This window comes from Cydia strobilella, chromosome 27 (assembly GCF_947568885.1).
Source record: "Cydia strobilella chromosome 27, ilCydStro3.1, whole genome shotgun sequence".
In the NCBI taxonomy this organism is placed as follows: Eukaryota; Metazoa; Arthropoda; class Insecta; order Lepidoptera; family Tortricidae; genus Cydia; species Cydia strobilella.
In genome coordinates this window covers 2128356-2154327 of record NC_086067.1, presented here as the reverse complement: position 1 = coordinate 2154327, position 25972 = coordinate 2128356, and the positions used below count along the sequence as shown (strand labels likewise).

Sequence of the window (25972 nt, the reverse complement as noted above, 5' to 3'; positions counted from 1 at the left end):
TAAACTTGCGACAAGTCGCGGACACAATAGTTTTCGATGAGTTACGCAGTGTTCAGATATTGTCATTTAAAAATATGTGCGCGTTTAGTTGCGTCCTTGTTGAAAACTAGTACTTTTTAGTTTTTGTGAGAAAAGGGTATAAATATGCATAAAGTTACTAGTAGCGATACATTGCGGTAAGATTTTATTAAGATTATTTTTTTACAGTAAAATACTTACAGATGGAGGAGGAAATGTTGTTAACCATTTAATACAATTCAAAATATTTAGACAAGTACGGTTTCAGTCACTATTATTATTAGTCGCTTTATGTTTCGGATTCATCGTGAATCTTTCCTCAGGCACGAGTGTCCGCGGCGGTTGTACGTCGTGCACTGACATTTAATACTTACAGGATACTAGTGATGGAGCGTTCCACCGGCTACCTATCCATCTTCCACCACTCGTTCGCCGTGTGGCTGTTGGACGTGAAGCACTGCACGCGGCGATACCTCTGCTGCCCTGCGGATGGACATGCTGCCCTCGCCATGTATTACACGCTATTGGCTAAAAGGTAATACATGATTTCCCCAAATATGAAAGCCTTATCGAGATATCGAATGCGCCTAGCCGTATTACAAAAATTGCCTGGTCTAAGAAGGCTGAATGATAGTTGGAGTAAATGCTAAAGAGGTATGGTTTTTTTCCCATATATGAGAGCCGTATCGGGATATAGAATGCACGTTGTCGTAATTCAAAATAGTAGATTGTGTCACAAGGGAGCAAAATTACATATTTACGGCGAGGGCGTACATTGAATCCTAAGCGAAGCGAAGGATTCTATAATAGAATCCCGAGATTAACGAGGGATTCTAAAGTAAAATCCTGAGCGTAGTGAGGATTCAAGTGTGTTACGCCCAAGATGGAAATAATTTTGCTACCATGTGACACATACTGCTTTTTACATCACGTATGAGGTAATTATGATGTTACAGATATTATTTAAGCTAAAAAAATAATGTGCAATAAATGTGAAAATAGTGTCCTAGAAAAGAAAAGTGTTACTTTGATCCCTCCTAGCAGGGAAGAAAAGTGCCACTTTGATCCCTCCTAGCAGGAAAGAAAAACCCCGTTTTCGAATTGGTGATGTGAAAAAATTGTTACATAGATGCTCTGAAGAATTGTTTGACATGATGCCATGCTTTCTATCACCGCACCGCTCTCCATCCGCAGGGTGTTCATCCTCACACCCCAGAACCTAAATGGTCGCGTACTGTTTATTTGTTTATTACTGTGCGGTTTAAGAGGAATTTCCTCCCGCGTACGCTTCGGCTGTGGAATGAGCTCCCTGCCGAGGTTTTCCCGAGGGGCTACAGTATGGGGTTCTTCAAAAAAGGAGTACAGGTTTTTAAAGGGTCGGCAACGCGCATTTAATATTTCTGGTGTTGCAGGCGTCCATAGGCTACGGTGACTGCTTACCATCAGGCAGGCCGTATGCTTAATTGCCACCGACGTGGTATAAAAAAAAGATAGATAGATAGATAGATAGATAGAATACTTTTTATTGGCACACCTCAGTTAAAGATAAAACTTAAAGAAAAACGATTGATTAAACATAGAGATTGGCAACAGGCGGTCTTATCGCTAAAGAGCGATCTCTTTCAAACAACCTTGGGGTAGCGGAAACAAAGCAAATCAGAAAAGAGTAGGAAATGTCTAGGATGGTTGGAGTAAATGTACTACACTCTGCTGGTCAAGAGGTATTGTCACAGATTTAATATATATACGCTAGATGACGCAAATACCACGATTTGTATTGAAACCAATCGTGCCGACTTTTTCATTCAAAATTTACGCATAATATAATTTTAAAATTACTTATCTGTAATAGGAAATATGTTGTTGCCTTTGGGTGCTCGCAATTTTTGGACTGTTGCAGTCAATTATCATGCAACGAAGCATTTTTTAAGTTTTTACGGACGTCCGGCTGCAACAACTGACGCGCGTGGACTGTAAAGAGCGACGGTCAACCTCGACGCTTGGTCGGGGTTCGGACACGCAAAGTAGATGCATTTGCGTCTTCTATGGTATATTTATTTCTGTGGATATGGTTTTCCCCAGTTATGCAAGTCATAATAATAATAGCCTTTATTTACAATCATTCTTTAAATATAGTTACAATAATCTTATTTATTTATTTGACACCGGTACGTGAAGATTGTCTTGCTGTCCAGCATAGGCCTCCCCTAGAGTACGCCACTGAATGCGATTCAGCGCTTGTCTTTTCCAAGTAATTCCCGCTATTTTCTTTATATCGTCTTCCCATCTACTTCGTTGTCTCCCTTTTTTTCTTTTGAATTGTCTCGGGCACCACTCTGTTACTTGCCTAGACCATTTATCCTTACTACTTCTAATCATATGGCCTGCCCACCTCCATTTTAGTTTTTTAATGCAATAAGTGATATCTGTAATTCCAGTTTTGTTCCTTATAGCATCTAGTCTTATTTTATCTCTTAGTTTTATGTTTAGTAAGCTTCTCTCCATACTGTGTTGGCAAGTTTCTAATTTACGTATGCTATGATTAGTTAAGCTCCATGTTTGGCATCCATATGTCATTACAGGTAGTATACATGAATTAAATATTTTGCTCTTCGCTTTCATTGGTATGAGAGGGTTTTTTACTACCTCCTTGAGAGACCAGTACCTTTTCCATGCCAAAGTGATTCGGTTGTTTATTTCTTTCATTGTAAGGTCTATTGGCGATATGATCTGTCCAAGGTATGTGTATTCGTTCACATAATCTATATTTTGGCCGTTAACAATTATAGGGATGTTTTCCGAGTTTGACATTATTTTAGTTTTCTCAGTGTTCATTGATAGCCCTACTTTACCACTTTCATACACCAGTTGTTTTAACATCTTTTGTAAGCTTTTTGGATCTTCGGAAATTATTATTAGATCGTCTGCAAACCTCAAGTGGTTTAGTCGCTCTCCATTGATATTTAAACCGTAATTTTCCCACTGGAGACGTCTAAACACTTGTTCTAGAACAGCTGAGAAAAGTTTTGGTGACAAAGGATCGCCTTGCCTTACTCCTCTTTTTATCGGGAAATATTCTCCATCTCTTTCAGTTCGTATTTTTGCTTTCATGTTCTTATATATGTTGGTAATCAGTCGCACATACTTTTCCTCCACTCCTTGTGTTTCTAAAGCTTCCCATATTGTTGCGTGTTTTAAGGAGTCAAATGCTTTGTTATAATCCACGAACGCAAGGTAAAAGGTAATATTGTATTCTTTACATTTCTGGATTATTTGTTTTATCGAATGGATGTGATCTATTGTTGAGAACTCACTGCGGAAACCTGCTTGTTCTTTAGGCTGATTTTCATCCAGAGTTTTTGTTAAACGTTCTAGCAGTACCTTAGAAAATACTTTGTACACATTGGACATCAGGCTAATGGGTCTGTAGTTGACTATATCATCCTTTTTACCTTTTTTGTGTAGTATTATTATAGTTGATATAGTCCACTGTTGGGGTATATGTTCTGTGCGCAAAATTTCATTGAATATGTCTGTGATAGTGTTTATCGTTACTTTGGATGATCCTAAGAGCAGTTCGTTAGATATGCCGTCTCCTCCGGGTGTTTTTCCTTTATTCTGTGATTTGATAGCTTTATTGACTTCATCACTCAGTATACATGGGACCTCTTCATTGTCGCATTTCACTAGCTTGGTGGGTTCCTCTGTTGTTACTTCGTTGTTGTATAATTCGCGGTAATATTCTGTCGCTGCTTGTAGTATTTCAATTCTATTTGTGTTATTTTTCTTGTTTTTATAGTGTTTCATGTTATCGATCCAGGTTAAATTATCTCTTAGTTCCGTCCATGCTTTCTTAACTCCGCCTGATTTTTCTATATGGTAATTTAGTGTTTCAGTTCTTGTTTTCTCTCTGTGTTTACGTATTTGCAGGTTTATTTCTTTACTCAGTTTTATTATTTCTTTTTTGTTGTTTTTTCTGTCTTTGAACATACTTTTCCTTTGCATGATCAGCTTCCTTGCGTCTGGTCCTAATTTGTCTTTTACCTTTTTTGTTGTTCTAATTTTACTTTCGACTTCCTTCGAAGTCATATCCCGATATCAAATGCATGTAGCCGACAAACAAGATCTGTCGAGGATGGTCGCTCTGTTTGAACTTTTGAACTGCAAAATGTAATGTGTTTTTTTAAATAATTAGTATTGTTATTTTATGAGTATTTATATTTGTTACATTTATATATTTATTTACAGATTGAGCGCTCTGGAAATACACAACTATGTGTTCCACATGACTAGTTTGGAACAACATATGGCCGCACAAAAGAAAAAGACTAATAAGTAAGTTAATTTTGCATATTTATTGTATAAAATTAGTTTTTCCGACCAATATAACTTTAAGATTAAACCTTGCCTTATAATTGACGGCTGAAGTAGATGGTGTACGGCTCCATTTGTTTTACAGTGGTCTTACAGTGCGATTTAGGGTCATTTGCACCAAACTGTTTGTCATCGTTAAAGAGTTCGCTAAATTTTATTGTATGGAAAGTTTCATAGTAAACCGCCGCGGCGCGCCGGGTGACGTTGATCAGTCTGTCAAGTTCGGATGGTGCAACTGGCACTTATTCTGTACAATTTCACGCGTCTTTACTTTTAGTTTAGTTTCTTCATACCAAGGCTCGGGACAGGTTTTTTCTTCATACAAAAAATACCGGTACCTATTATTACGTTATATTCGTTCTTTGGTTTATTATTTCATTTTTAATGGGACGATCTAATAATACGAAGTTGTTACCTAAATACCTACATGATTCAGTCCGACGTAAAGAGCATAAAATAATCCATACTAATATTATAAATACGAAAGTCTGTCTGTCTGTCTTTCTGTCTGTGTGTTCCCTCTTCACGCTTAAACCGCTGAACCGATTTAGATGAAATTAGGCATAGAGATAGGTTGAGTCCCTGAGAAGGACATAGGATAGTTTTTATCCCGAAAATCATCCCTTAAGAAAGTAAAAAGCGGGGTGAAATTGAGATAATTAACGAAGTGCCTGCTAATTTGTGTACGTGATATGCTCAAATTTAGATTGCTATGAGAATTTTTCCAGGCGCTATTCTTACTCTAGCTGCGGTTACTAAGTCCACGCAGACGAAGTCGCGGGCAAAAGCTAGTTAAAAACATTGTGCTATTTCGGGGTTCTGAAAAAAACTGGTTCCAAGAATCCATACTGATATTATAAATGCAAAAGTATGTCTATCTGTGTGTTACCTCTTCACGCTTAAACCGCTGAACCGATTTAGTTGAAATTCGGCATAGAGATAGTTTGATACCCGGAAAAGGACATAGGATAGTTTTTATCTCGAAAATCATCCCTTAAGAGGATGAAAAGCGGGGTCGGATTAAGATAATTAATGAATTGCCTGATAATGTGTGTCCATATGTTCAAATTGAATGATTGCCATGAGACTTTATCCAGGCGCTATAAAGTGTGTCTCAGACCATGGGGCTTTAAATTCAGGGCTTGATTCTATTCCCTAAACTGAGCTACTTTTATTATGGGACCAAACCTGAAATCGCGAAAAAAAAATGGCTTTTTCGTACATTTTGGCTGATCAGATGTGACGTTTTCTATGGAAAAGCCAAATTCATTTTCGCGATTTTGGGGTCGGTCCCATGATAAAAGTAGCTTAGTTTAGCGATTAGAATCGAGCCCTGAATTTAAAGCCCCATGGTCTGAGCCACTGTATTTACTAGACTTATATTGACCGGGATATAGACCGTGATTACCTTTTGTATTATTTGTGAGCTCCCGATATTTCGACGCAGTTACACGCATCATGTTCACGGGTGACTTCGTTTCTATTGACAAAACGGGTGTGTCTGTGCTACAAACTGTGTTACTCCCATTGTTGCATCCTATGTTACTTGAGTCACCCGTGAACATTATGCATGTAACTGCGTCGAAATATCGGGAGCTCACAAATAATACAAAAGGTAATCACGGTCTATATCCCGGTCAATATAAGTCTAGTGAAACTAACCGTGAATCATTCCAAACTCTGTATTTACTTAAGCTGCTATTACTAAGTCCAAGCAGACGAAGTCGCGGGCAATGGCTAGTTGGTTTATCTTACGTTTTTTTTTAGTGACCAAGAGGAAGTGATAGATCTCCACACACTAGTACTTTTATGGGTACTGGATTCGGGCTGCGACGTGGAGTCGGCGTTGCGAAGAGAAAACGATACTATGCGACAACTAGAGACAATTGACACTCAGGTATGCCCTTAATTTAAAGTACATCTGACAAGGGTAAAGACGGGACCCTATTTCAAAATATTTATCAGTACGGTTTTTACTCACTATTATTTTTAGTCGCTTTTGGCGACATGTTTCGGATTCTTTGGGAATCCATCCCAACGACGAACAACCGCCGCGGACACTCGTGCCTGAGGATGGATTCCCAAAGAATCCGAAACATGTCGCCAAAAGCGACTAAAAATAATAGTGAGTAAAAACCGTACTGATAAATATTTTGAAATATGTCTCACGATAGTTTAAGTGCGACGGGACCCTATTACTAAGATTTTACTGTCTGTCTGTCTGTCTGTCACCAGGCTGTATCTCATGAACCGTGATAGGCTAGACAGTTGACAATTTCGGTCGGTTTATGACTCTGGATACAGGCGTTATCAGTTGTTTAAACTGCCTGCCTGCATTACAAATAATAATAATAATGTATTTCTGTTGCCGCTATAACAACAAATACTAAAAAGTACGGAACCCTCGGTGCGCGAGTCCGACTCGCACTTGGCCGGTTTTTTCTTAAATTATGTATGTATGTATGTAAACACTGTATTGTACATAAGACAGATTACAAACACAATAAAGGAACATAAATATATACAATGTACAAAGGCGGACTTATCCCTATAAGGGATCTCTTCCAGTCAACCTTTGAGCATTTGACCAATTATCTTGTGGTGGTAAAAACTGCGATTATTTTAATTTTAATACGGGGTTTTTGTTTTCAGAAAACAGAAAGTAAACCCGAGGATAAAGAAGGCGACCCAGAGTCCGAAGGCAAGGATTCCATTTCCGGTAAGTTTATGTATATGTGACGTTTTCTATGAAAAGGGACCTTATTTTCGATGGCGTTTACGCCGCACAGCGTCGCGCGGCATTTTATTTATATCGGAGCATCGTTAATAATGGCGTAAGCGCCATCGACAATAATGTCCCTTTTTATAGAAAATACCACATATGATCTATTTAATTGCTCTAAAGTGTACTTTCGCTTACACATAATACACATACAATTAATTAAGGTCATCACCAGCATAGGCACTGTGAGTGCAATGACGCTCGAAACGTCGGAGGCAATTTTTAGGGTTCCGTACCCAAAGGGTAAAAACGGGACACTATTACTAAGACTCCGCTGTCCGTCTGTCTGTCACCAGACTGCATCTCATGAACCGTGATAGCTAGACAGTTGAAATTTTCACAGATGATGTATTTCTGTTCCCGCTACAACAACAAATACTAAAAAGTACGGAACTCTCGGTGGGCGAGTCCGACTGGCACTTGTCCGGCTTTTTAAATTTTATTTGATACCCAGTTGAGTCCCGTTTCCTTTTGTTATTTTCCGTATTATTTCTTAACACAATTGCGGACACGAATGCTATAGCATTCGCGTAGGTTTTTGTTTCCTTTGACCGTCATTTACCGTCCGCGAACGTGTTATAGTGTTAATTTTATGAATTGAGCTTGGTTACTCAAAGTGTCAAGAATACAATACCATTGAGTGGTAAACCACAAATTAGGATAACTACCTCGTAGTAAAAGCAGACTATAACCGCCTTGAAATGTTAGTATATATTAACGACTCTATTTTTTAACAATAGACTACAAAATACACTAACTAAATAATGGCCAACATAACTTTATTTGCATTTTACAACCGTCGACACTCAAAGTGGCTAAGGTGGATATGATTTCACAAAATATTGAATATGATATTATCTTTTTAGACCATTTTAACAACAAGGAATAAGTCTTCGGTTACCGCGATAGTTACTCATGAAATAAAACTATGAAAACGGATTATATCGCGTATATTGAATTTATAATACATCCCGACGTTTCGAACTCTTTACAGCGTTCGTGGTCAACGGGTGACTGAGGAAAATTACAAAATGCAAAAATACCCACATACTAAAATAATGAACAATCATAGACTACACCAGCCTTAAAGTTTGTAGTCTATGATTGTTCATTATTTTAGTATGTGGGTATTTTTGCATTTTGTAATTTTCCTCAGTCACCCGTTGACCACGAACGCTGTAAAGAGTTCGAAACGTCGGGATGTATTATAAATTCAATATACGCGATATAATCCGTTTTCATAGTTTTATTTCATGAACAAGGAATAAGGTTAAAAATTCAATATTCACGCAATTCACTTCTAACTTATTTTGTAAGTAACTGGTTGGCGGCTACGAGAACAAAGCGGATAATAGTATTGTAATAGTACAATGCCATTGTTAGTACAGGAATGAGCTCAGTTGAAATGATTTAAACTATAACCTTTGACCAGAACAAAATATAATTAAATAAATAAATATACACGCTAGTGGTTTAATACAGGTCATTTGTCTTGCTCATTTGTTTTCCTGGTCGCAATAGTAGTTTCAAATGAACCAGGTGGAATATAATAAGTTCATTAAAATTTGAACCTTAATATGTAAACAAGAAGGTTTAAGTTGTAATAGTTTTTATATATGAATTAAGTAACTTTTATTTCCTTGTATCCTTATTATTGTGTTTTCCATTAGCGTCAGAAACGAATCAGCGGACTTATTTGTATTTACAATCATCGTCTGTATTATTATTATTCATCTATTTCATAAGACACAGTACATAGGTGTTACATTGAAATCATAAACATAGTATATACAAGTAGTTATAGACGCGCCACCGAGCGACCGGGGGTAAGAGAAAGAATATTCATATAAAATTTGGGCAGCATAGGATTTTTTCTCTTTCACTCTTATAAGTTTCGGTATTTCGCCATCGCCTCCTACCTATGATGCCACCCGGTCGGTGATAAGGACAAAGCATGGCACTATTTTCTCTTTCCTCTTATAGGAATCGCAATAAGACTATCTTTCTCTATCAATTGACGATAATTATTTAAAATACGTATAAGTTTGTGATACAAATTTGTATTGTGTTTTTATAATGAATAAACAAATTCTATTCTATTCTATTCAAAGAGTGTCAGGCCCTTGATTGAAATAGTACTGCCGCGAGCAGTAAATAAGAACGCCTCTAGATAATTCTATATATTGGCCTATTTAACACAACATAACTGTCGCTTGGTATAAAAAAAGCCGGCCAAGTGCGAGTCGGACTCGCCCACCGAGGGTTCCTTGCTTTTTAGTATTTGTTGTTATAGCGGCAACAGAAATACATCATCTGTGAAATTTTCAACTGTCTTAAGTATTACCGTTCATGAGATCTAGCCTGGTGACAGACAGACGGACAGACGGCCAGACGGACAGCGGAGTCTTAGTAATAGGGTCCCGTTTTTAGTTTTTGCCAAAAACTTCATTTTTGGTACAAGCTTTTATCGCTGACTGTACTTTTTCTTTCACAGGCAACTAATACTCATCGAGACAATTATAAAAACCCCAAACACAATTAGGTTGCGTTATTTTATCACAGAGTTCCTATGACCACCTCCTGTCTCCATCATCAGATCAGCTCGATAGTACCATAATATTGCATTGTCACGACTTACATATATATGCAAATTTTCAACTTCAATGGAAGTCGGGAAGTGGGTAAAATTTAACTTGCAAGATTTGACCCGTACAAACATACATACTTATCTTCTCTATGTAATGTACATACATTGCAAGTTAATAAAAAGCTTGCAAAAACCGGTCAAGTGCGAGTCGGACTCGCGCACTTAGGGTTCCGTACCATTACGCAAAAAACGGCAAAAAAATCACGTTTGTTGTATGGGAGCCCCACTTAAATATTTATTTTATTCTGTTTTTAGTATTTGTTGTTATAGCGGCAACAGAAATACATCATCTGTGAAAATATCAACTGTCTAGCTATCACGCCATATATAGCCATATTCTGACAAATAATTACATTTCATTTCATTTCATTTCACGGTTCGTGAGATACAGCCGGGTGACAGACAGACAGACGGACAGAGAAGTCTTAGTAAAAGGGTCCCCTTTTTACCCTTGGGGTACGGAACCCTAAAAAGCACGTCACGTACTCAAACCCTTTATCAGTTGGATAAAACGTCAAATTAACTGTCAAATAAAACAAATGGTGTCACTGTCAAGTGTCATTAGCCCTCATTACAGTATCAATTCCACAAACTGATTACCAATTACTACTAACTCTTATCTCATCCTGTGTTTACATGCCGATAGCAAGACAATTTCAATCGTATTGCTCATGGGATTAGGTTGAAATTTAATCGTCATTTTATTGTCATATAGGAGAATGCTTAAAGTATATTAGAAGTGTGAATGAATTTGTGTTGTTTCTGAACGAAATAAAGTTTAAATTACAATGACATGTTTTGAGGATTTAAATGTTTTCCTTCTTCGAGAGATAGTATGTTGTGTACAAGGAAATTTGAATTCTATTTCTAAAGTGATAAGGTTGAATTGAAAAGGATTCGTAATTGTTTTAGGGAAATAAATTATTAGTTGTGAGCAGTTGTTGTTTAATTGTGGTGATGGATGGTTGTTTTGATTTTTTTTTATGAAAATTATAAGAACATTTAAATTGACTTATAATTAGTAAAAGTTTTTTTTAAAACAATTAACCTTTGTTTAGAATAGAGTTGATATTCTGAAGGGATAATATTAGTGTGTTTGTGTAGTGTTTTTAAGGAAAATCTTATAGTTTTAAAATAACAATGAAAGAAAGTAGGACAACGTGGTATTGTAAGTAATCATGTATATTGTTATCCTTAATTTATTATTTCATGTGGGTCGATGTTTATTATTAAAGATTCAAAGATTAAAGATTCAAAGATTTATTTGTTTAACATATGTACGTTACAAGATGTTAAATAAATATTTCAGTATCACTATGTCGTGCCTATTGGCATACAAATTCAATAAAAATACACACTAATCGTAATATAACAGAGAAACAGTAATAGTTAAAACGCACAATGCAGTAAATCTTAATTAGGTAATTCAGTCGAAAGATTCTATAATAGAGTAATATGCTTTCTCGGTAAGAAAAGCTTTTAGGTTTCTTTTAAAAACATTATCCTTGTCTTTACATGCAATTATATTCGCCGGTAACTTGTTATATATTTTGTGAGCTATTCCAAGTATGCTTTTATGTAAAATTATTCTAATTATATTTTTTGTTTGTCCACAGACCCCTCGGCCCTAGAGTCCATCATGCCGGAGCTAATATCAGGCAACACAGACGCAAGGTGGCCCCACGACAGACGCGTACTTCGCGCGCTATTAGAACTGAGCCGCTCTGATTCTGCCCCAGGAGAGACTACCGAGGAAATACCTGATTTGGTAAGTTAAACCTTATTGTGCGTTTAATAAAGTTTAAATTTAAATAGAGCAGCCTTAGAGTCCATGTCCGAGCTAATATCAGGCCACACAAAGGCAAGGTGGCCCCACGACAGACGCGTACTTCGCGCGCTATTAGAACTGAGCCGCTCTGATTCCGCCCCAGGAGAAACTACCGAGGAAATACCTGATTTGGTAAGTTAAACCTTATTGTGCGTTTAATAAAGTTTAAATTTAAATAGAGCAGCCTTAGAGTCCATGTCCGAGCTAATATCAGGCCACACAAAGGCAAGGTGGCCCCACGACAGACGCGTACTTCGCGCGCTATTAGAACTGAGCCGCTCTGATTCCGCCCCAGGAGAGACTACCGAGGAAATACCTGATTTGGTAAGTTAAACCTTATTGTGCGTTTAATAAAGTTTAAATTTAAATAGAGCAGCCTTAGAGTCCATGTCCGAGCTAATATCAGGCCACACAAAGGCAAGGTGGCCCCACGACAGACGCGTACTTCGCGCGCTATTAGAACTGAGCCGCTCTGATTCCGCCCCAGGAGAAACTACCGAGGAGGTGCCTGATTTGGTAAAATTAATAAATAAAAACAGGTTTGGAAAGAAATCTAATTATTTTATTAAATATTTTAATTTGTGTTTTTATATTGTTATGACAGTACCGCATTCATACGATTATTAAAATTCTGTTAGTTTAAATGCGTCAGTTTTTAAGAATGACCCTAGTAGTTTCTGGTAGTAAGATCATTAAAGAATACAAACAGTCATAATAACTAATAGCTAACTGGTGTTACCTAATCTTGTATATGCACATACATATGTGGCTTTCCACACAGAAGGGTCCTTGGATGTTTTTTTTTCGTTGTAAGTTCATGAGTTGTTAGGGATTTGTGAAATTTTAGGTTTTCTCTACTCAGAATCACGAGCCTTATCGAATCTACTAGGTGAAAAAAAGTGGCCCAATTTTTACGTATAACTTTTTTACTTCCAAAACGCTACTGCCATACAAGAGCTAATAGAAAAGTAGCGTTATTGGAACAAAAAAAATAATGGGACACTTTTTTCTCTCTCGTGCTCGTGATTCTGAGTAGGAAAAACCAAAAATTTCACGGATCCCTAGCAACTCGTGAACTTACAACTAAAAAAAAACGCCCCCTTGGAGCGTTTTCACATTGTCCGATCCGACTTTGGAAGTAGGATCCTACATCCGCGTAGTCAGGTAGCGGTCAAGCACACTACAACAAGTGTACGCGCGTGGATATGGCTAGGTTCAGCTCGTAGCCTCTTGGAGCGGGTTCAGCAGCAATAATGTAGACGACGCCTTTCGTTTTAAATACTTTAATTACAAACTAGTACAATTTGTACAGAAATCAGAAAAGGTATAAGTATATATAAAAAGGCACGTATGCGTGCATCTGGTAATGCGGTGAATAGCGAATGCCTTGAGTAGGTGGGGATCGGCTCCTCCGTAGCAACGTCCTGGACCAATCACAGGGGCTTTAGATGTCGTGATATCGGCGCTGATTGGCTGCCGATGATGCGATCTCGTACGGTAGGCTGCGTAAGTTGCATTGGGTACGGTCTCCCACATAAGTTGCATTAACATACTCCCGGCCTTGGAAACTGGTGGTTTACAAAACGTGAAGAATAGGTCGGAGATGTAGCTAACAGTCTGCCTGAAGAAGCGGACACAGTTTCGAGAAAGCGCGTCTCACAGTTCCTCCTGAAGGCATCTTTACGTCGGCCACTCTCGAGACGCCGTCCTTGCCTGGATACGTTTTGACGATGCGGCCTAAACTCCATTTTAGCGGGGGAGTATTGTCTTCCTTTATGACGACAAGCGTGTTTTCTTTAAGGTCGTCAGACTGGAACCTCCATTTCGATCGGGCTTGTAACTCCGTCACGTACTCTCGCGACCAACGACTCCAGAAATGCTGACGAAGCTGTTCGACTCTCTGGTAATGCGTTAACCGATGCTCAGGAACGTCGCTCAGGCTAGCGCACACAGGTGCAGTTAGCGGACGACCAATCAAGAAATGCCCTGGGCTAAGCGGTAAAAAATCGTTGGGGTCGGATGACATAGGAGTAAGTGGTCTAGAATTAAGCAAGGCCTCAATTTCGGTCAAGGTCGTGCCTAATTGCTCAAATGTCAAATGTGCGTTGCCTACAACGCGTCGCAAGTGGTATTTACAACTTTTAATACCTGCCTCGTACATCCCACCGAAATGACTTGCATATGGCGGGTTCATGCGAAATTTAATTTTCTGAGATACGGCGTATTCTTGTATATCGCCAGATATACTTGAAATAAATTTTTCAAAATCGTTCATTAGTCCGACAAAGTTTTTTCCATTATCGCTTATTATTTCAACGGGTTTACCCCTACGCGATATAAAACGCTTTAATGCTAACAAGTAACCATCAGACGTGAGGTCACCGACCAGTTCTAAATGAATAGCGCGCGTTACTAAACATACGAATAAACAAATATATGATTTTATTAATTTCGCACCCCTTCCTTTGCGATTCAAAATAAGCACTGGACCGCCATAATCTACGCCGCAGTATATGAACGGATACCCTGGTTCCAAGCGTTCGCGAGGCAGATTGCCCATGATAGGTGTCAATGTTTGACCTTGCATCCGTTTGCACGTGACACAATCATGAACGATCTTCCGTGCTAAGTTTCTAGCTCCTACTGGCCACCAGGTTTCCTTTATAGTAAACAACAACAGCTGTGGCGCCGCGTGTAACAGTCGCTTATGTTCGAAACGAAATAATAGCACGGCTAAATAATGTTTACACGAAATTAAAATAGGGTGTTTTTTCTCGTAACTAAACTGGCTAGCATTATCTAAACGGCCGCCTACTCTTAATACGTTGGTATTGTCTAGAAACAAATTTAATTTAGTAAGGCTTGCACCGTGTTTATTTGTTAACAGCTGTTTACGTGATAAGCAATTATGCACATCTCGGTATGACTCATACTGCGCCAGCCTAGCTAGCAACAGAACGGATTCATTCAACTCGTCTACACTTAATGACCCAGTTTTTTTGCTAAGTTTATTGCGCGCATTAAAAATAAATCGCAAAACATAGGCCGCGGTACGCTGTAAACGATTGAATTGAGAAAATCTATGGAAAGGAAAACATCCCTCATTATCACGATTAGGTACACAAAAAAGTGTAACATTCGCCTTTAGCTCGGGTAAATCGTCATTGTTATTATTTTGTAAGTCAGAGTTAGGCTCGAAATTTATATCGTGGAGGAATTCTGGGCCTTGTTCCCAAAATGTAGAAGACCACAACGAATTTAACGGCCGAGATCGGGAAATCAAGTCAGCGGGGTTATTTTCGCTTCTGACGTGATACCAGGGATGATTTTGGGTTAAATCGTGTATTTCGGTGACCCTATTTTGTACAAACGTTTTAAGTAAGTTAGGTGGCGTGCGTAACCAACATAACACAATTGTGGAATCGGACCAAAATACAACTTTGTTTAACCGACTGCGAAGTGAGCTATCTATTTTTGCATACAGTCGTGCCCCTTCTAGAGCCGCACATAATTCCAATTTTGGCAGGGTCACCGGTTTTATTGGGGTCACTTTCCCCTTTGCGCATAATAACCTGACTGTGACGCTGTTATCATTATCAATAGCGCGAACATATGCGCACGCTCCATACGCGGTTATAGAACTATCACAAAAAATATGTAACTCTAAATGTTTAGGATTGTCACTTGATACGTAACGCGGAATGCGAATTGATTTTAAATTCGAAAGATCAGCGACAAATCGTGTCCATGCCTTTGCGATGTCGTTTGGGACCGGGGTGTCCCAATCGGCCTTTAACATCCACAACCTCTGTAAAAGTACCTTTGCGATCATAATAGTCGGGCTAAGCAAGCCGAGAGGGTCGTATACTTGAGACGAAACCGATAAGATAATGCGCTTTGTTATCGGCTCAGAATTTATTTCAAATCTAGTGTTATAAAACAATTCATCAGAACGGTTATACCATCCTAACCCTAATGTTTTATTTTGTACGTTTTCACCTAATGATAACTCTTTGGACGAGTCCATCGATTCGGTAAATTCATCAAAATCGAAATTAAAAATCCATTTACGCAATGGAAAGCAACCCGATTGCAAGACCTTGTCGACCTTTGAACAAATTTGTTTTAATTTATCCTGGCTAGGGTTGCCACAAATAAGGTCATCGACGTAAAAATCATCATTAATTACGCTGGCTATTTCAGGGTCATCACACTCTAGCGCTAACTGCTTAAGGCACCTACAACTTAAAAACGGGGCGGAATTCGTGCCATAAGTCACAGTTTTTAATTTATATACTTGTAGGCGGTCAGACGGATTTTCCCGCCAAAGAATTAATTGCAAGTCGCGTTGCTTCTCGTCGACCAGTACTTGGCGGTACATTTTTTCGATATCCGCACACGCCACGTACTTGTTTTCCCTAAAGCGCAATAGTATGGATAGCAAATCACCCTGTATCGCGGGGCCTACAAATTGCAAATCATTAAGTGAATATCCCGACGTAGAAGCACAGCTGCAGTCGAACACGACCCTTAAGCGTGTAGTTTTGGCGTGTTCACGAAACACGCCATGATGTGGCGTAAAGTAGTGTGGCGTACCATACGAATCTACTGGCGCCATGTGACCTAAGTCGCAATATTCCTTAATAAAGTCGCTATACATTTTTTTATAATTCGGATAACGTTCTAACCGTCTCTCTAGTGCGAGGAATCTATGTTCGGCTTGTTTGCGCGTATCGCCTAAAATCTCAGGTGACTGTTTGAACGGAATGCATACACAGAACCTACCGTCGTCAAGCCGTTTTGTGGTTTGCATGAACAAATCCTCACAAATACGTTCATCCTCACTGCGCGATTCGTTAACCCGTTGAATTATCGGCGCGTCTTCGAGTTCCCAAAATTTACGTAACTGCTCGTCTATGGAACCTTGCTTGTCTATAGTTTGCATAAAATTACATACAACGTTAGTGCTCGTTGTATTTTTGCGCGTATTAGATGAATTGCATGTACGCCCGGATACGAACCAGCCAAAATACGAATTTTGCATCACCGCTCCGTTACCTAGGCGAATAATACCTTCTTGAACCACGTCCCAATATCTATCTGCCCCTATTATTAGGTCTATCGGTTTTTTTTCATAAAATTTGGGATCCGCGAGTACGATTCCGTCCGGTATAACGAATTGTTCTTTGCGCATATTAAGGTATGGCCGCGGGGGGGTTACGCGTGGTAATACTAAACACTTAATGCGCGTAGAATAAGTGCTAGTTAAGGATTTAATGCCAATTTCACAAAAATGCGTGTCCTGTGAGACTGGCACCTCCCCGACGCCATATAAGCTTCGTGTGGACTGTATAACGCGCGTATTTAATTTATCGCATAATGATTCAGATATAATGCACCGTTCGCTTCCATTGTCGAGAAGCGCGCATGCCTTCGTAATTTTACCTAAATCATCGACTATTTCAATGATAGCGGTTGTCAACAAAACCGGTTCATCGAAATCATCGAATGATGCCTGTGCGCATTGGACATCTAACTTAGACACCTGACCGTTGTCAATGTGTGCGTGATTCGTTATAGAATAATTGCTAGATTTAGCAGTGGAAGTATGGGGCTCATTAGGTTTATTTTGGCTCGCATTCGACGTGCCGGAGCAACTATTTGTACTGATAGCATTAACTTCATCGCGATGAATAACTGAGTTATGTTTTTTGTCGCATTTCCTACAAGGCCCATACCTACACACATCAGCTGTATGACCAGTTCGCAGACAGTTTTCACAAAGGTTTTTATCGTGTACTAATTGCAATCGATCCTGCATTTTCAAATCCAGAAACGCCTGGCATGAATATAAAGGATGCTTCTCACTGCACATCGGACATAATTTAAATTGTTTTTTGAAAGGTGTTTTCACTTGCGGTTTTTCCGTCACGACATTGCAGTGCAACTTTGGTGTATAATTACTGTTAGTATACTTTTTAGTGTCTTGCGAATTGGCCTTACTGTGCGTTACGATTAAAGTTTCAAGCATGTCTGCCCTGCCTCTTAAAAATGTTAGTAAATCGTCAATAGTTAATTTTGACTCAGTTGAATCTGCCGACAAAGAACCTTTGTGCTGCTCCCACTCTCGTTCTGTGGTGGAATCTAATTTAGAAACGATCATATAAATAAGTAATGTGTCCCACGAGTCTACAGGCTCCTTTAGGGCTTTGAGAGCGCGTATATTTTTTAACACGTTATCTATTAGTTTCCTTAGCAACACCGGTGATTCCTTTTGCAGCGTTTGCATTGAAAATAAGGCCTTTACATGATTATGAACAAGTAAGCGGCTATTATTATATCTATTCAATAACAACTCCCATGCGATATTGTAATTGTCGGTTGAAAATTCAAGTGAGTCTATAACTAATTGCGCGCTTCCTGTAAGTGACGATTTGAGATAGTGAAATTTTTGAATGTCTGAAATTTCTCGCGAGCTGTGTACTAATGACGAAAATGTATCTCGAAAGGCAATCCAGTGCTCATGTGAACCGTCAAAGCTAGGCAACGAAATGGTAGGTAATTTAACCGATTTTAATGCAATCGCCGATTTTTGGGTATCGATTTTAACCTCGTCCTTTACCAAACTTTCAGCATGGGCCAATATACTATAATACTCGGCTTCAAACTCGTCTCGCGCGTCGAGTTGAGCGCCCAAATCTGTTTCGGGAAGTGCATCTTCGATTTGTGACTGAATAATATTAAATTCGGTATATAAACCCGTAGCGCCTTGTGTACGGAGCCTAACTTCGGCCATTTGATTAATGGATAAACCTTGGTCGAACGTTTCTATATATTTAATGAATTTTGTGAGTCTACCTTTAACAGAACCTCTCTTTTTAATAAGATCTTTTAACACCTTATCTTCCGCCATGTCGGTAGGATGTAAGAAGCGAGGTACTTACAGTTATCCGGATTAGGTACTTATCGCTCCCTGCAACTGCTAACGATGCAGCTGCCGGCCTGGCGACCTTTGCGTGTAGGCAGATCACAAAGACGGCACGTTACAACCACTGGAATTTAAATATGAACACGTTTATCACAACTGAAATGAGACAGGGCCGCTATTCTTGATTGGTTCGCCTTACCAAAGCACTGAGTAGCTGCTATCTTTGCCGATTGCGTTACTCTTGCCAAGTATCCTTTGTAGCCACGTCGCTGGTTGCATCCGAGGTCGAAGGACCAAACTTTATGTACGCGCGTAGCGTTCAGCTCGTAGCCTCTTGGAGCGGGTTCAGCAGCAATAATGTAGACGACGCCTTTCGTTTTAAATACTTTAATTACAAACTAGTACAATTTGTACAGAAATCAGAAAAGGTATAAGTATATATAAAAAGGCACGTATGCGTGCATCTGGTAATGCGGTGAATAGCGAATGCCTTGAGTAGGTGGGGATCGGCTCCTCCGTAGCAACGTCCTGGACCAATCACAGGGGCTTTAGATGTCGTGATATCGGCGCTGATTGGCTGCCGATGATGCGATCTCGTACGGTAGGCTGCGTAAGTTGCATTGGGTACGGTCTCCCACATAAGTTGCATTAACAACAAGCATTATGCCTACACATACGCACACAATCAACTATTATCGTTCCGACAGCTGACGGGGGGCTCCGACATGGATGGATCGCATGTCAAAAGGCGCCTACGACAACAACAGCTGCAGGAGAGTGCCATTGGCATTAAATCCGCCTTTTTTAATGGTGATTTATTAAATGCATAAATAAATATCTTACATTTTACATCCTTCCGACATCCGATGTCGGATCGGACAATGTGAAAACGCTCTTATGCTTCAGGTGCAATAAGTACGTTTCCATCTGAAATTCCAAAATAAATTCTGGCATACGGACCCTTCTCTGATGAAAAGCCACATATTTACCATGGCATCTGCATAAAGGAGATAATGTACCAATATTTAAAAATAAATTGTATACAATGTGATGCTTTCACTATCTTTATTGTGTTGCCAACCTTGTACAAGAGTACACATTGGTGTAAATATGTTAGATATTTGAGCCGCAAAATTACATGGACATTGGACATATTATGAATGGAGTTCATTCTTTATTTATTACCGATTTACCGAAGTAATTAATTAATTAATTAGTAATTAATTAATTTAATTTATTAGAGGCTTCTGGTGACCAGAGGACTGGCCAATATGTTGCCCAGCGGATCAGCATTGCCATCAAAGAGGATATAATAGGATAGAGCGGTACTGTCATAGCATAGAGTAACTTATACTAGAGCGGTACTGTCATAGTAAATTTTGTAACCCCAGTAAATTCACTGCCATCTGTCGACACACTTTAAAACTAAAATTGAAGATTTGTAAAAATACGATAAAATGAATTTAAATATAGATAAATGATTTTTTTTATTTGCATTAATTATTTTGATGATTTTGACCCATGTTCTTTCACTGATATGCGTTAAAATTGTTAAATAACAAACGAAACCGTCAACGCCATCTATACGACTGTAGGCCAAAACTAGTAGCGCCATCTGATCGAGAATCAAATTTTCGTGATTTTCGAGGCACGTTTTTTCCTTAGACTGTATCCATCTATTACGGAGTTATATCTATCTTTGGTATTAGTTACCTGTGGAAAGAAAAGTACAGTCAGCGATAAAAGCTTGTACAAAAAATACGATTTTTGCCAAAAACTGTTTTCCCTTATTATTAGTGTCGTTGCAGCTCTCTCTGGACGTGCCTCTTGAAACAGAAGTTCTGGCGCCGGACGTAGAGTCCGTAGAGCCGATCGCCGTTGATCCGAACGCTGTCTTTGAATTAGCGACCAGAGGAGAGGACGACACTCTCACGGCTTTGCTAAAGGTTGGTTGACTATTTTTACTTTAATAAATATACTAGGAAGCATAGACAAATAAATAGTTCAAGTGAAATTGACATTTACGATAGTAGGGCTTCTGAAGATTCAGATGCGGACTTTCGAATGATCCATGGAACATGGCGGATCGTGCTCCAGACATTATTTTTTCACCTCTGCAGCTCGAACAAACCTACTTTCGTCAAACAAAGTAGCTTTTTAATTTAGTGAAGGCCATGAACTGCCACTTTATACTTCTATTACAAATTGTTTTTCTTCGTGTATTATTTTCTGTGTAATTCGAAATACATTTTAACCTTTAATATGTTCTCACTACTGAGGTGAAAAATAATATGAACAACACGAGCGCAAAGTTATTTTACATCTCGTGTTTTTGAGTCCCTCGCTACGCTCAAGATTTTAACTTAGAATCTTTCGCTTTCTCGGGACTCAAAATAAACACTCGCAAGAAAAACCAACTTTCCTCTCTTGTTGCACAAATAACAATTTTTTTTTTTTTTTGCATTCTGCTGTTTAATGTATAATTTTGCTAGCATATTATGCAGAGAATGGCAAACGTGACGGATGCAGTTAATGAAGAATTCTTCTGGAAATGCGAATAACCAATACTTGGACATCATTCGCCAGTACTCTATACCGGTGGTTCCTAAAGTTGACTCTCTTCTTCCTCATGGCTGAGGGTCGCGACCACATGAGGTCGTTATTTTGTGCACCTAGGCTCTCCATTCTGCACGATTTTCCGCCTTTCTAGCGATAGGCGCCTGTGCCAGCAGGCCTTCTTTACAGTGTCTGCTCAGCGGGTTGGTGGATGTCCACTACCCCGTCCTCCATCCACGATGCCAACCATAATGCGCTTTTCAAGGTAGTCCGGCTCCCGCCTGGCCACGTATCCAAAGTAGCTAAGGATCCGCTGGAGGCAAATGGCTGATAAACGACACTGGATTTTAAATTTTTGAAAAGTTGGAAAGTTGACTACCACTTAACAAAAACTGCCAAATTCGGGACCCACCATTTGGTCGTCCTAAAAAAGGTACATAAAATAATACTCACGCTCAGATACCACGGTAGTGTTTATGGTAGTTTCAGGGCCCACTAAATATTCGCTCGCGACCCATATTTTGGGAAATGCTCTATACATTTATTTGACATTTCACGAATAAATTACTATTCTAGTTACTTTTCACAGCGCTGCCCAGAGCTAGCACTAGTAACAGACGCGACGGGCGGCACCGCGTTGCACGCCGCAGCACGCGCCGGTCGCGCGTCAACTTGTTGCGTATTATTACGCGCCGGGGCCCGGCCTGACGCCCCCGACGCGGACGCTTGGAGCGCGTTGAGGGCTGCGGCATGGGCGGGACATACTGAGGTACAGTCGCCATCAGATATATCGGAGCGGCCAAGGTGCTCACAAATATCTGAACACGCCTCTATTGTCAAGGCGGTAGGTGCGTGTTCAGATATTTTTGAGCACCTTGGCCGTCAGCACGTGAACTTCCTATTACTTTTATATATATTACGACAAGCATACGAGTCATTCGACCCGCCGATGGTAAGCAGTCACCGTAGCCTACGGACGCCTGCAACTCCAGAGGTGTTACATGCGCGTTGCGACCCTAACGCTCCGCACCCTCGTTTGCTAATGCTGTTGCACGTCAAAAACTAGTACCTAAATACGGCATCCCGATTTACAATATACTCGGATGCTACAGATGTGTGATACGGAGCTGTTTTATCACAAAAGGATTGTTTCATACACTCATGTTATAATGGTGAAAACAAAGAGGATATAATAAGATAGAGCGGTACTGTCATAGTAAATTTTGTAACCGCTGTAAATTCACTGCCATCTATCGACATACTTTAAAACTAAAATTAAAGATTTTTAAAAATACGTTAAAATGTATTTAAATATTGATAAATGATTTTTTTATTTGCATTAATTATTTGATATGCGTTAAAATTATAAATAACTAACGAAACCGTCAACGCCCTCTATACGAGAGTAGGCCAAAACTAGTGGCGCCCTCTGATCGAGAATCAAATTTTCGTAATTTTCGAAGCACGTTTTTTCCTTAGACTGTATCCATCTATTACGGAGTTATATCTATCTTTGGTGAAAAGAAAGACGAACTGCACTTTATATAATTTATTCTAATTAAATCTTTGTGGAGCACAATCCAGACACTTGTACAGCGACGCCATCTTGGGTGAAAGAGAGAGTTGCCACAGATAACACTAAATGTCAAACTAAACTAGTGATGTTATTACCAACCTAACAACAAATACGTGTAAATATTCTTACTTTATTATTTGCAGGTGGTTGAGGCTCTACTCGAGTTTGGATGTGACGTGGATTGCGTTGATGCAGACAACAGGACAGCTTTGAGGTGAGAGAAGAAATATAATATAACTTAAATATGATTATCACTTATTTGCATACGGATAAGTATTTCCTAACGTCTATTTTGAAATTCACCGTATTTGAAAGCAATGGCCATGTATAAAGTTTTAAATTAAAATAAAAGTGTTGTTATTAAAGTCATACGCAGAATAATTATTGACAAGCAAAGTAAACTATAGTAGAATCAGACATAAAAATCATGTTTAAAAAAATGTGTTGACTTTCCCATATCATTTTTAATTAAACCAGTTTACCACGCTTTTAGAATAGTTATTTGTGTATAGTTAGTTGGTTTTTCTTGCGAGTGTTTATTTTGAGTCCCGAGAAAGCGAAAGATAATTGAATCACGAGCGAAACGAGTGATTCTAAGTCAGAATCTTGAGCGTAGCGAGGGACTCAAAAACACGAGAAGTAAAATAACTTTGCTCTCGTGTTGCACATATAATTTTTCACCTCAGTAGTGAGAACATATTAAAGGTTAAAATGTATTTCGAATTACACAGAATAATACAGAAAAAAAAAAAAAAAAAAAAAAAACAATTTGTAATAGAAGTATGAAGTGGCAGTTCATGGTCTTTACTAAATTAAAAAGCTACTTTGTTTCACTCTCTGGAGTGACGAAAGTAGGCTTGTTCGAGCTGCTGAGGTGAAAAAATAAATGTTCACTTTTTTACGGCTTCTTTCCGTGACCCATATGGGGCTCATGCTTTTAAATTTATACGTACTTATATCAATATATTTGTATTGACATATTGTCCGACAGAGCGGCCGCCTGGTCGGGCCACGAATGCGTCGTATCGCGTTTACTGGCGGCGGGCGCGGACCCGGACAAGGCGGACGCGGAGGGCCGCACGCCGCTCATAGCGGCCGCTTATATGGGACATGCCGATATTGTTCGAGCGCTGCTGGACGCTGGGGCGAGCGTCGACCATGCTGACGAAGATGGTGAGATAGTAGTTAGAGTGAGATAGATATAGTAGGAGGGCCGCTCATCGCGGCCGCTTATATGGGACATGCCGATATTGTTCGAGCGCTGCTGGACGCTGGGGCGAGCGTCGACCATGCTGACGAAGATGGTGAGATAGTAGTTAGAGTGAGATAGATATAGTAGGAGGGCCGCTCATCGCGGCCGCTTATATGGGACATGCCGATATTGTTCGAGCGCTGCTGGACGCTGGGGCGAGCGTCGACCATGCTGACGAAGATGGTGAGATAGTAGTTAGAGTGAGATAGATATAGTAGGAGGGCCGCTCATCGCGGCCGCTTATATGGGACATGCCGATATTGTTCGAGCGTTACTAGACGCCGGGGCGAGCGTCGACCATGCTGACGAAGATGGTACGTGTTGGTGCCTGTTTGACGAAAGAAAATCAAATTTCGAATTGGAGATTAGATTTTTTTTTTCTTTAAAACGAGCTCTTTCCATCTCAAAGTGTCCCAGTTTTAGTTTCTGTGCCTAACGTACAAAATGGGTACAAAAATATGACGATTTAGTAATAAATTGGACATTCGAACTACATGGTTAGAGTTTTGAATGATTCACGGTTAGTTACAAAAACAAAACGTGAACGTGATACAAAAGGCATAGAGTAACTGATACTAGAGCGTTACTGTCATAGTAAATTTTGTAACCCCAGTAAATTCACTGCCATCTTTCGACACACTTTAAAACTAAAAACGAAGATTTATAAAAATACAATAGAATGTACTTAAATATAGATAAATGATTTTTTTTTATTTGCATTAATTATTTTTATGTTTTTGACCCATGTTCTTTCACTGATATGCGTTAAAATTGTTAAATAACAAACGAAACCGTCAACGCCATCTATACGACTGTAGGCCAAAACTAGTAGCGCCCTCTGAACAAGAATCAAATTTTCTTGATTTTCGAGGCACGTTTTTTCCTTAGACTGTATCCATCTATTACGGAGTTATATCTATCTTTGCAAAAGGTAATCACGATCTTTATCGCCGGTCAATATAAGTCTAGTGTAACTACATGGTTGTTTTATTCTGTTGTAAGGTCACATTTCCCTTTCAGTACCATTTCTATTTATCGAATAAATGCCCTAATCGTACGGCTGCGATCGTGGCCCGAAATGGTCCCGCCGGAAGATCAGCGCTGACTTTCGGGTCAGCATTATGCTGAGGCGAGACCATTTTCGTGGTAAACTTCTACTCCTACCTATTTTATAAATTCCTATAGTTTTAGTTATACATTTGTATGTAATTTTAGTTTTAAGTTTATTTATTTATAATTTCTTTATTAAGATAACTAGGATCCATTGGGGTTAGGCACATGGTGACTTAAAATCTATTGTTAATATTTAAAATACTAATTAAATTAAATTAATTTAAAAATTTACAATAAATTAAATGAATGTTTTTTTTTTTTATGACGAATAAAACATTTGATTCTGATTCTAAGCGTATTATTATGTCCCCAGGTCGCACAGCACTGTCAGTAGCGTCTCTCTGCGCCTCGGGAGCGGCTTGCGCGGCGCTGCTGTTAGAGAGGGGCGCTGACGTGTCCCGCTGCGACCGGGACAGAGCCACTCCGTTATTAGTCGCCGCTTTTGAAGGCCACTCGTAAGTAAATAGGAGGATATGATGGTCGCGTTTGATGGGAAAGCGTGACAGTAACAAATATCTGTCAAATTGAAATAATAAAATAAAAAAACCGGCCAAGTGCGAGTCGGACTCGCGCACCTAGGGTTACAATTTTAAAACTACGTGTTGGCTTATAATGAAAAATTGCACATACAAGTAATCTCTTTATTAATTTTCTTCATTTTCATCAAGTCGATCTTATCAATTATTATGCTGGGGCCACACTAACGGAAAAAGCCGTTGTTTATCGCGATCGCGATAATCCCAGTGTGGCCGTATGAATAACGTCCAATAGGGTAGTTGACACTTGTTTTATGGTATCAGTCGATCAGGTTTGTTTTGAGGATCAAATGTCTGTATGGGACCCATTGTCTTAAAGCAATACAAAAGTCACAAATGATCTATAAATTGTATAAACAGAT

At 39.3% G+C, this 25972-nt stretch overlaps 1 protein-coding gene across 1 annotated transcript in view; it reads left to right on the top strand.

Moving 5' to 3' along the window:
* Positions 1–25972, top strand: part of LOC134753462 (ankyrin repeat domain-containing protein 50) — a 97318-nt gene that overhangs the window by 24633 nt on the left and 46713 nt on the right. Inside the window, exons 18-28 of the mRNA XM_063689336.1 lie at positions 395–553; positions 4267–4353; positions 6160–6289; positions 7045–7111; positions 11438–11596; positions 11864–11973; positions 20386–20523; positions 21723–21902; positions 22853–22923; positions 23701–23882; positions 25388–25529. Of these exons, the coding sequence (XP_063545406.1) occupies positions 395–553; positions 4267–4353; positions 6160–6289; positions 7045–7111; positions 11438–11596; positions 11864–11973; positions 20386–20523; positions 21723–21902; positions 22853–22923; positions 23701–23882; positions 25388–25529 (1425 nt within the window). The remainder of the gene's footprint in view (positions 1–394; positions 554–4266; positions 4354–6159; positions 6290–7044; positions 7112–11437; positions 11597–11863; positions 11974–20385; positions 20524–21722; positions 21903–22852; positions 22924–23700; positions 23883–25387; positions 25530–25972) is intronic.